We start from the raw sequence: 12699 nt of genomic DNA, 5'->3' as shown, positions 1-12699 counted from the left end.
GACAGGCTGCCTACTTGCGGAACGTTTCAGAGAACACCTCTGGGACACCCGGAACAACCAACCCAACCACCCCGTAGCCCAACACTTCAACTCCCCCTCCCACTCCACCAAGGACATGCAGGTCCTTGGACTCCTCCATCGCCAGACCATAGCAACACGATAGCTGGAGGAAGAGTGCCTCATCTTCCGCCTAGGAACCCTCTAACCACAAGGGATGAACTCAGATTTCACTTTGGTAAGAGTAACAAAAAGATGGGGTACTGGGCTAATGGTCGGATACTTGGTATTGTGGATGAGCAGAGGGATCTTGGTGTCCATGTACACAGATCTTTTAAAGTTGCCACCCAGGTAAATAGTGCGGTGAAGAAGGCATATGGATTACTGGCTTTTATTGGTAGAGGAATTGAGTTCTGGAGTACTGAGGTCATGTTGCAGTTGTATAAGACTCTGGTGCTGCCGCATCTGGTGCAGTTTTGGCAGTTTTGGTCGCCATACTATAGGAAGGATGTGGAGGCACTGGAACGGGTGCAGAGAAGGTTTACCAGGGGTATGGTAGGGTTGTTTTCATTGGAGAAAAGAAGGTTTAGGGTGACTTGATAGATGATTAGGGGTTTAGATAGGGTCGACAGTGAGAATCTTTTTCCACGTATGGAGTCAGCTATTACAAGGGGGCATAGCTTTAAATTAAGGTGGGGTAGGTATAGGACAGATGTTAGGGGTAGGTTCTTTACTGAGCGAGTCGTGAGTTCATGGAATGCTCTGCTAGTAGCAGTGGTGGACTCTCCCTCATGGGCATTTAAGCGGGCATTGGATAGGCATATGGAGGATAGTGGGCTAGTGTAGGTTAGGTGGGCTTGGATCGGTGCAACATCGAGGGCCGAAGGGCCTGTACTGCGCTGTATTCTTCTATGTTCTATGTGTGGAGCAGTTCAAAAACTTTTAACAGCATTCGTTGCAAACCTTTTTGCACAAAATTAACCCTATACAAAAAGCTAAAAGTTTGATCAGGTTTCTTGGTATTTCAAGAAATAATGCAATCCATTTATAAACTATTTTATTGCTGTTTGTTAGTAATGACAAACTGAGGAGCAGTTTTTCATGAATGGCAGATTAGCATAGATTCCAAAGTGGTTTATATTCTATTGTGTGAAATATTTTTGGTGCTTCAATTTGAATATAAATAGTGTCCTGAATGTTGGCATCTATTTACACATGCACATCTGAATATTTACACTGATTGCACAAGGAGAATGAAACTTCATTGTCAATATTGAGGATCTGGTACATAGCAACATTTATTCTTTTTCAACAGTTGCCATTTAAAGTTTTTTTTTTAATTGAATCTCTGTAAATGGAATAGTTTTCAAAAATGAGAGTTTATCTTTAACTGTTTATTACAACTTTTCTGGGTATTCTGCTCAGCAATTAAAACTTGGACATTCCCAAGTTGTAGCCTGGAGACATTTGATTGTTGCAATTCAAAGCTGCATATTTTTTTGTGAAATGCTGGGTGAATTTGTTGTTAACTGTTATATAGTTGATCAAAACTCATCTTTTACTTGATCAACCCTGCCAGTTAAATGATGTATAACAAAGCTGTCATACCTTGATTGTCAATAGGGTAACTGTCATTGGCAGAGAATTTAAATAGAAACTAAGAGGCTATTTAATCTCTTTTAATTGTTACATATAAATTGTTAATTTATTTTGAAGTTGATTTAAACATATTTTTATTTTAGACATGATTGGTATCAGACAGATTCTCATGTTATCGTCACAATAATGATCAAGAATGCAAGCAAGGATACTGTGAATGTTGAGTTTGCAGAAAGAAATGTAAGTGTCTTATTGGCAAATGCTGCACTCGGAATCAACAAATGTCATCGTGTGAACTCAGGGATATATTCCAACTTAGACATTTTAAATAATGGTATGACAAATTGTTTTTGCATTGTCACGACACTCAGAATATTATACTTAAATCTTTTTTGTATTTATAATTTCTAACAAGTACAGGATTGTGCAAGAATTCTTTCAGTATTTAAAATTTTGTGGCTTATACATCTAGAGCCATGCACACATTGTAATCAATCTTGAAACAACAGAAGAGCTTTCTAAATTGCTTGTGGATGTGCTTTTGACAGATGCTTTTGATCTGTTTTGATAAATCTGTTAATACAAATGGAACATAAAGCTAATTAGCATTTATTACAATGATCTGGAAGGTAAATGAAACAGAATAAACTCCACTCTTAATTATCTCCCAACATTGTGTTCTCCCTGCTCAAAGTGGATAGAAGTGTTCTGTATTTGAGAAAAATCAGTGCAGTTAGATTTATTTTTCTGTTAGTAGCAGCATCTACAGCTGCTTAAATATTAGGAGAAATTTATACTCATGATTTATTCTTTGGATTCTTTGCAGAGCCAGTCTCTGCATCCAAAGTTGGCTGTCTATGACTTCCTTATCTGGTTGCTATGAGCATGAAGGCCATTATTCTGACTGGAAACTGCTATGTTTGACTGTTCAGCTGCCTTGTGTTTGCTAAAATCCAGACTTGGCCATTTAATGTTACCTTCAGCCTTGGGCCTCTCCAGTTATGCTGGTTGCATCAAATTGCTCCATTTTCATCAGCGAATTGCTTGTTTCACTCTTATTTAAAATTACAGTAAGATTTGCTGTGCTCTGTCTAAAAATTACGTTTGAAAAGTTATTAATTTCACTAAGCCTTGTACTGTTTCTTTTAAACTCTACATTCTCTCGATTCAAGAGAAGCTAGCTGGTTTCACAGTTGAAATAGTTGCTAAAGCACATTGCCCTATTCACGTTGCATTTTAACCTGCTCCTGCTTCAGTTCCCTGAATTTAAAACTACCAGGGTGCCTTTTTTGAATCATCCAGCAATCTCATCAATTTGTTGGAATTAAGGATTGAGTTTCTTTTGGACCCCACTGGAATATTAACTTCCAATTGAGCAAGGCAAGCACTTCATTTAACGAAACCTAACACTGGAAGTAAAATCACTAAAAGGCAAATCTTAAAACTCTTCCTGGAGCATGAAAGAGCCATCAATTTGCAAGCCTTCCAAAGTATTCTTTTGACTTTCATAACCCAGGACCTTCTAAATGCCACAAATTGTGAAAGCCAGTTGAAGCTTCAATAGACGGTGTTTAGATTGATTCATAACCCGCTGAGCAGTATTATTCCTTTGCATAAAACGGTTTCTCTGCTGTCCCAGTCTGATTCATTGTAATTTTTAACTAATTGAAAGGGGAGCTGAGCTGGTGGTATCATGAGATAAGCTTACTTGCAAACCACTTTAAAACTTGTGCATTGCAAAACAATACAGTCTAAAGTCTGGTAATTATGGATGTATTTCAGATATAGAAATGCACAAAATGCATACTTCCTAAATTGCTTCCAAAGCAAAAACCAATAGGATTAATTTGAGTGATTGATTTGTCTTATTTTTGTAGGTGAGTGCAACAGTGAAGCTTTCACCAGGAAATGATTACAATTTGAAACTCTGTCTTCTGCATCCTGTAGTACCTCAGCATTGTGGAGTCAAAGTGCTTGGAACAAAGGTATGATCCAACAGAAATTGAATTGGTGGATACATTTTGAAAACTGTTTGAAATTTTGTTAAACCAGTAGAATGGCTCTTTAAAGTAATAATTTATAACGTTCTGTTAAATTTTCTGGAGGATTTTTGCTGCTTAACTAGTATGTAATTATACTTTTGCCATGCTTGTGTATCGGTATGAATAATGCAGGAGCTTGAAGTAGATGATCCTTTATCACTTTCAAATAAGTGTATTAAGAGCAACATTGAACATTGGATCAGTAATTAAATGGAAAGAGCTTGTTTCTTCATGGGCAACACAGTGGTAAGATGGTTAACACAGTGCCAGAGAGGGTTCGACTCCTACCTCTAGTGACTGTGCAGTTTACGCATTCTCCTTGTGAGTTTCCTTCCACAATCCAAAGATGTGCAGGCTAGGTGGATTGGCGATGCTAAATTGTACGTAGTGTTCATAGATGTGTGGGTTAGATGGGTTAAACAGTGGTTTAAAAACCCCATGCAGGGTTACAGGAGTTGAGGCTTTGTGGGGTGCTCTTCACAGGATTGGTGCAGACTCATTGTACCAAGTTGCCTCTTCCATTATATGTATCTCCAGGTGGTAAATAGTGAATGACATTCTTCCTCACTTGGTATTGATTTTAATATGGAAGCTACTGCTATTTCAATGTTATTCTTCAATTAAAACTGTCAACAGTCAGTGTGATGGTTCAACTTCGCTTTGGTTTCACAATCATTAGGTTAAAAACCAAGGGCGCCAGTGGGTAATTCTAAAAATTTTATACTGTTTAGGATCAATATATATAAAACTGAACTGTTGTGCTACCTTTTATAAGAGGCTATTTCCAAGTGCAGTTCATTTAAGGCCAGCAAGCTTGGGGACGACGCACTTTTGAGAATCAGCACAAGATTTGGAGCAGAATGAGTCTATTGGACTAGTGGGTCAACTGCATTCGATCATGGCTGATATGCTTTTCATCCTCATTCACTTGCCTTCTCTCCATTATAGGGCAGAAGTGACTACTGCAGATGCTGGAGATTAGAGTCAAGATTAGAGTGGTACTGCAAAAGCACAGCAGGTCAGGCAGCATCCAAGGAGCAGGGAAATCAATGGTTTGGGCAAAAGCTCTTTAGGATGCTGCCTGACCTGCTGTGCTTTTCCAGCACTGCTCTAATCTTGATTTCTCTCCATTACACTTGATCCCCATATTAATTAATTAATTAATTAATAACCTGTCTATTTCTGTCTTAAATACACTTAATGACTTTGCCACAGAAGGCTGTGGAAGCCATGAGATTCGCCACCCTTTGGCTGAAGAACTACCTCCTCATCTCCATTCTAAAGAGTCATCCCTTCATTGAGACTACCCTTGGGCCCTACTAGTGGAAGCATCTTCTCCATGTCCACTCAATCCAGGTGTCTCAATACAAGTTTCAAACAGGTGCTCCCTCATTCTTCTAAGTAGTCTGTATTAAATACGGAGCCCAAAATTATTCTCAATGTTCCAAATGTGGTCTGATCAGGTTCTTATAAAGCCTCAGCAGTTCATCTCTGTTCTTGTATTCTAACCCTCATGAAATTAATGCTACATTGCATTTGCTTTCCTAATTGTCACATGAACCTGCATGTTAACCTTGAGAATTCTGAACCAGGACTTGCATATCCCTTTGTGCTTCAGATTTCGGATGCCTTTCTTAATTTAGAAAATAATCTAAACCTTTATTCTTTGCACCTAAGTATGTAATCTCTCACTTGTCCCGCATGTATTTCATCTCCTGCTTCTTTGTCCCTACTCCTAGTCTGTTCAAGTCCTCTACAGCCTCCCTGCCTCCTGAACACTACCTGTCTTCCACCTATCTCTTGTATTATTTTCAAGCTTAACAACAATGCCATCAGTTCCTTTGTCCAGGTTATCACGGTATAACCTGGAGACTCGTGGTCCCAACACTGACCTCTGAGGAACTCCACTGGTCACTGACTGCTATCCTTGAAAAAAGGCCCTTTATCCCTGCTCACTGCCTTCTGCCAGCCATCCAGTTCTATGTCCATGCAGGTGCCTTGCCCCTAACACCATGGACTCAAACCTTTTACTTAGCAGCCTCCTGTGAGGCACCTAGTCCAATGCCTTCTGGAAATTCGAATAGGTCATGTCCAATGGCTCTCCTTTATTTACCTTGTTCATTACCTCTTCAAAAAATTCTAACAGGTTTGAGAGGCATGGCCTCCTCTTGATTGAAGCTGTGCTGACTCAGCCCAATTTTATCATGCACTTTCAAGGACTTTGCAGCAAGCTCTTTGTGTTTCTGTTCATTTTGTGGACCTGTTTTTCCAGCTGTCAGAAAGTCCTTCGCTGAAATCGATGTAGATTCTGGGTGTGAGTTGTCTTGCTAAGATTTTTACCTTGTTTTATGGAAATACAATCTTCTAGTTGCCATCCAGCAAATTTCTGGTCTGATTGCCACCTGTGAATTTTTTTCTTGCAACAAAGTAGGAGAGCAAGACAGACATAGGGTCAGGAAAATAATCGAGACTTTGAAAATGGGTTTTCTTCCATTCAATGTGTCTTTGCTTGTCTCAAAATTTATTAATCACCTTAATGCCTTTCTTGGTATGACTTTGAAAAATCCTGAGCAGGTGACTAACAGATGATTTATACAATTATTGTGGAAATCCTGCCAATTGTAAACGTGAATAGTTTTATACGTGCTTTTGCATGAATCAAATATTCAGAAGTCTCCCCCTCTTTTATTTTCCCCATTCTGTTTTCTCTCTTTGATTCTGATCTCTCTCTCCTTACTCCCATCTTTCCTCCCCCCTCCTCCTCTCTCCTCTGTTTTCCCATGAACCCTTCCACGCGCTGTCTAAATTGGCCAGGCAGATTACTTAGCACACTGGGCTGTATTAGACCGGGGATGTTCATTTGTGGAGGTAAATCACTTGGCTATATGCAGAACCTTCATGATGTTTAATTCTCATTGTTACAACTGCAAGTACCAATTATACCTTTCAGGTTTCTGTTACTGAAATTTATCTATCTTGGTAGTTAAACTGTATTTGTGTTTCAAGAGCACCATCTCTTTGGTCCCTGCATGATAACTTTGACGGTTATGAAACTAGACTTAGTTGGCTTGTGGTTTCCCAAGAAATCTTTGTTTAGTGCAGTGATAGATTAAGCTTTACGAAGTCAAATTGTGGTCACTAAAGAAAACATTTCTGAGTATTCTCAAATCGCATTTATTACAGATACCTGTAGCTCCTGGCGTCATTCTTGATTTGTTTCTTCATTACGATAGATGCCAAGATTGCTAGCAGGAGTGTTGAGTAGTTCATGTTTGATCTGTTTTATCATCTCACATATGAGAAGTTTGTACTTGAAGCATTTGGAAGGCTCCCTCCCAAAAGTGTCTTTAAATTTCATTTAAAAGCAAATAGTATAGTTTAGATACGTTCAGAACTTTAATGCCTATTCTAAGCATTGCTGATAAATGGAAGAATCCAGAATACTATAAGCAAATAATTTAAACTTTAGATTGCTAATGCATAGGCAAATATTTATGATTTCAGCTTTCTGTGGATGTATCTTAGTTCAACTATAAAAAGGAAGTCAGACTTAAAATTAGTGTCTTCCACAACCACTGAATATCTGAAATGGTTCATGGTAAATAAAGTACAGGTATGTGATCGTTTATCCGAAATGCTCGGGTCCAGCTGTTTTACAGGATTTGGAAATGTTAAGTTTTCAGAATATGACTGCTTAATGGTGAAATTTGTTAAAATTTTACCGGAGACGCAGTCCTCTAACTAAGAATGGGCTTCTCTCTCTCACGCACACGCGCACACACACCTGAATGACAGACAGAGGGGTGTTGACTTGGGTTAACTGTTTGCTCACCAAACAACCTTGTTAATGAGAAAAAAACCTTCAGATTTTGGAGCTTTTCGGTTTTTGGATGTTCAGATGAAGGAACTTGTACCTGTACATAATAATAGATGTACAGCACGGAAAGAGCTATTTTTAAAAAAAAAATTTGACTGTGTGTCACTAACAAAACTGTGTTTATTGCTGATCTCTTGTTGCCCTTGAGGAAATCATTTCTTCTTAACTGCTATATCCATGTTGTGAACATGTTCCCACAGTACTGTTAGGTAGGGAGTTATAGGATTATGACCCAGCAAGAATTAAGAAATTACTATGTCCATGTCAGCATAGTAACACACTCATGAGTGAGAGTTAAGAACCAGTGGTATTTACATGGATCTATTGCTGCTAAAGAGGTCAAGAGTTTGAGAGAGACCGTTAAGTGTTGGTGAGCATCCGGTGTGTCTTTTTGGAGTAGGCAATGGCTTAGCTGTGGTGTTGAATGAAGCAGTGGTCAGTACTTTGTCTTGGCGACTCGAGAGCTTTGTGTATTGCTGTAATTGTACCTATCCATGCAAGTAGAACTTTTCCTCGCACTCCCTGATTTGGTTCAAAAATCTGGACATGAGCTGTTCACCAAACTTGTGACCTATTCTGTAACAGACTTGATGTTTTTGTAATTAGCCCCGTAGGATTACAGTCAGTGATATGACTTGAAGTATTGATTGGAGGTTTGCTGATGGTACCAAATAGAAAACAACAGCATGGTGGCTCAGAGGTTAGCACTGCTGCCTCTCAGCACCAGGAGCCCAGTCTTTGTGGAGTTTGGACGTCCTCCCCATGTTTGCCTGGCTTTCCTCCAGGTACTCAGGTTTCTTCCCACAATCCAAAGATGTGCCTGTTGGGTGGAATGGCCATACTTAGTTGCCCATAATGTCCATGGATGTGTAGGCTCGGCAGATTATCCCTGTAACCCTGCATTTCCTATGGCTAGTGAATGGGGTATTTCTGGGTGAGATACTCTTTTTGAAGGGTTGAGGTGGACCTGATGGGCCCAAGTGCCTGGTTCCACGTGGTCTATGATTTAAACTGTCTTATTGGAGGTGTTCCTTGCTTGGCACTTACATGGTGCAAATGTTACTTGTCAACAGCCAATGTGATAAGATTTTGATGCATGCAAAGTGTCCTGGCAGTGATAAGAGGGATGAGATGATTGGCATTTAGTAATCATAACTATCTTTTATGCAAAATATGACTCCAGCCACAGAAGACTTTTCCCCTGATCGCCATCTACTTCAGTTTTATTTGGGCCCTTTGGCATTGCAGTTTTGAATTCTGCTGTAATGTTATGGCTGACACTTTGTAGTTTGCCAGGAATTCAGCCATTTTGTGCTTGTTCAGTTCAAGGCTTTTATGTTGTCCTGAGCTGAGTGGTTCTGGTGAAATTCAAACTGATTTTTAGTCTGAGTAAGTACCATGTGATATTCACTTCTGCTAACTCAATTCATTACTCTGATTTAGACTGATAATTGGTCATTTGAATTTTAAATTATTGCTCACATCACTCCATGTGATATGTCATCTTGTATCATTTATGTCCTGATGGTGCTGTCGCATCCACCATACACTCTCAGGAAGGAAATTTCAGGTTTTTGACCCAGCAACATTGAAGAATTTTGAGATACAAACTGGTGTGAGACATGGAGGAAAACTAAATATGGTGGACCTTGTGATAGAAGGAAGGTCACTGATGAAGCAACTAAAAATGGTTGAGCCTCTGTCACTAACCTGAGACTGCAGCAGTGTCTGTCTGGGGCTGAGATGATTGGCCTCCAACAAAAACAACTATCTTGCTTTATTCCAGTTACAGGAAGACCCTGGTTGCGAACGGGTTCCGTTCTGGAGTCCATTCGCAAGTCGATTTGTACGCAAGTCAGAACACAGTGCAGGTCAGTATTAAGGAGACGTTCGTAAGTATAGGAAATGTTTGTATATCTGGTCCTTAAAATTGCACCCCTGTATAAGATTGTCTTCATAACCCCCCTGAATAACTCTAGCCAATGGAAAGTTAATCCTTCCCCCAATTCATGTTACTTCATTTTGCTCAGGCTATTTCATGCCACATTGTTAATTCTCCATGATATCAAGGGCAGTTGCTTTCGTCTGTAATTTAGCTCATTTGGATAGAAGCTAAAATGCCATACCTCCTCTCAACCTGCTATCGAAGGAAAGGTGCTAATGTGCCTGGGACTTGATAATTTTTAGGAGTTGTCAAAGCTCTTAAGGGAATCGCCATCTACTCTGGGATTCACTGAGAGATTTTATAGGGTTTGCTGCTTTATTTTTGGCACTTGGTTTCATTTTGAAGGTGCTGGCCAGGTGGACCTAGATCACCACAAAAATAGATAAAATGTTTGTGAAGGATTTCCATTATGATCTAGGAATTTGCCATCTGGACAAGCTTTTGAATGCAAATTTGTATCACCAGTCAGTCACATGAAGTAAACTGGTTCTTACCTTCGGGCAACTTTGTGGATGTGTGGTCAGCAAGATTGACAAAAGCTGGAACTTGTAACTTCAAAAAAAAACATTCATATGCTGTTGTATTACTGATTGCTTTTGCTGTTGTCTTAGGTCATACTAACAGTCAAGATGGCTTTTTAAATGTTCCGAGCAAAATTGTTCATGGTATGTCGGTACCACTTGCAAGGCCAGTCTTTGCTCATCCCTAATTCCCCTTGAGAAAGTGTTAAAATGGGCCTCCGTTGGAAATAATGGCACTGATGTCCTTTGCTTAGCTTTGTGTGCAGTGAGGTTATGTTTTGTTGTTAGTATGGAATTCATTCTGTATGTACACTCACTGCATTGAAGATCCATGTTTGTGATTTTACACAGTTGAGTTGATCTGTAGTCCTGACAGTAAAATAAGGTTTTTAAAAAAAAAAGTGTTATCCTTTTGAAGTCTATTAATTTGAACCATTTTAAATGGCTTGGAAACAGCTCATAAGAAAGAGCTGTAATTATGTGTTTTCTTGTCACCAAAAAATTTCAGACCTTCTCATCTTTGGCTACTCTTGACTCTGGGCGTAGTTGGGATCTTATTTTGTTTTCCACATGTGCAAAGCATGGACGTTGCAAGTTTCTGCCTCAACCCATTGAAAGCTTATTGCTCTTAGACCACATTCAAAAATGTCTGTCTCTTTAAATACTTTGTGATCAACCCTCCACATCTCATGAGGGTGAGAATTCCAGGAATTCAGGCTAACTGTTCCCCACTTTGAGAGTCTCCCGCTAGTGGAATCATCTCAACATCCAACCTGTCAAGCCACCTCAGAATCTTGTATTTTTCAATAAGATCATTCCTCTTTCTTCTGAGCTCTAATGATTTAAGGCCCAACTGTACAGGTTCTTGTGCAACCCCACATTTGAGAACGATGGTGCTTTAGCAGCAGTGCTTAGTGTTAGCAATGCAATCGTGTTCTAGCTGACTCACATTTTAAAAGTTCATGCTTTAGAAACATGTTCCCAATTCATTAATCATGTTAACGAAACGCACGTTATAGCGGAAGGAACTGTTTAGCCATTCTGCATAAGTTAGCCCTTCCATCCTAGGAATTGGATCAGTGAATAATTTTTTTTGAACTGGCTGCAATGTCAGCATATCCTTTCTTAAACACAGGTATCCAAATTCCACATACTACTCTAGGTGTGAGCTCTCAAACAGCTTGAACAGTTATAACTATTTTTGCAAGTTTTAAATTTCAGTCCTTGAACAATAAAAGTCCAAAATTCCATTTGTCACCTTAATTACTTGCACCTGTATTGTAACTGTTTTTGAGTGTAATCCTTCTGTGCTGCATAGTTTTGGAGTCTTTCTCCACTTAATAAGAATTAAAGCACAGATAAATATTTGAGATGCATGACCTCTATCAATTTCCTTACTAAATTTGATCTGCCAAGTTTTTGTCCACTGTTAACCTATGTTTATCCCTTGCAAACTTGTGTCCTTAACACTACATGACATCTAACTTATTTTTGTATCATAAAATATGAATGCATTACTCTTTGTCCCTTCCTCAATATCACTCATATATATGAGTTAAATATTTGAGATACAGGACTTAGTTATCTTTCCACCTGAAGAAAGGAGGTATTAATCCTGGCTTTGTTTTCTATGACTTGGAGAAGCTGGTGTTGGACTGGGGTGTACAAAGTTAAAAATCGCACAACACCAGGTTATAGTCCAACAAGTTTATTTGGAAGCACTAGCTTTCAAGAAAGCAAGTGTTTCCAAATAAACGTGTTGGACCATAACCTGGTGTTGTGATTTTTTTTAACTGTTTTCTGTATGTGAAATAGCATTTTCCAATTCATCACATCCAGCCCATACCTCATACCATCATAGTTTCCTTTATTTAGAACATAGAACATTTCAGCACAGTACAGGCCCTTCAGCCCTTGATGTTGCGCCGACCTGTGGAACCAATCTGAAGCCCATATAACCTACGCTATTCTCATCCATGTGCCTATCCAGTGACCATTCAAATGCCCTTAAAGTTGACTAGTCTACGACTGTTCCAGGCAATGTGTTCCATGCCCCACATACTGAGTAAAGAAACTACGTCTGGCATTTCTCTGATATCTATCACCCCTCAATTTAAAGCTATGTGTACAATTGCAACATTTAAGAGGCATTTCGATGGGTATATGAGTAGGAAGGGTTTGGAGGGATATGGGCTGGGTGCTGGCAGGTGGGATCGATTGGGATATCTGGTCGGCATGGACAAGTTGGACCGAAGGGTCTGTTTCCATGCTGTACATCTCTGATTCTAGATCCCCTGTGATAGCCATCGCCATCTGAGGAAAAAGGCTCTCTGTCCAATCTATCTAACCCTCTGATTATCTTATGTCTCAATCTCAATCTTCTTCTCATGCCTCTCAACCTTCTTCTCTCTAATGAGTTAGAGTCAGAACTGTAGTATCAGAATCAGCTAAGTCACTCTTCATCTTGGTGATCTTTGAGAACATTTTGTAGCTCAGGTTGAGAGTATGGATGTATGCTTGCTCACTGAGCTGAAAGGTTTGTTTTCGGATGTTTCGTCACCATGGCTAGGTAACATCAGTGAGCCTCCGGTGCCACGTCCGCCTCTGTATTGGTTTTGGCTTTATACGGTGGGTGGTGTCATTTCTGTTTTTTTCAAGGCAGGTAGATGAGGTCTCAAGTGATATGTTTACTGATGGCATTCTGGTTAGAATGCTAGG

The 12699-nt window shown here is 39.5% G+C and overlaps 1 protein-coding gene across 4 annotated transcripts in view; it reads left to right on the top strand.

The window, feature by feature from the left end:
* The window catches only part of sugt1 (SGT1 homolog, MIS12 kinetochore complex assembly cochaperone), a 79683-nt gene that overhangs the window by 35752 nt on the left and 31232 nt on the right, over window positions 1–12699 (top strand). For all 4 annotated transcript variants that reach the window (XM_043691172.1, XM_043691171.1, XM_043691169.1 and 1 more), the window contains exons 9-10: window positions 1740–1836; window positions 3474–3581. In XM_043691172.1, the coding sequence (XP_043547107.1) occupies window positions 1740–1836; window positions 3474–3581 (205 nt within the window). The remainder of the gene's footprint in view (window positions 1–1739; window positions 1837–3473; window positions 3582–12699) is intronic.

Source organism: Chiloscyllium plagiosum, chromosome 6, assembly GCF_004010195.1.
Source record: "Chiloscyllium plagiosum isolate BGI_BamShark_2017 chromosome 6, ASM401019v2, whole genome shotgun sequence".
Taxonomy (NCBI): domain Eukaryota; kingdom Metazoa; phylum Chordata; class Chondrichthyes; order Orectolobiformes; family Hemiscylliidae; genus Chiloscyllium; species Chiloscyllium plagiosum.
The sequence above is the reverse complement of the archived record's forward strand: the minus strand, read 5'-3'. Positions and strand labels throughout refer to the sequence as shown.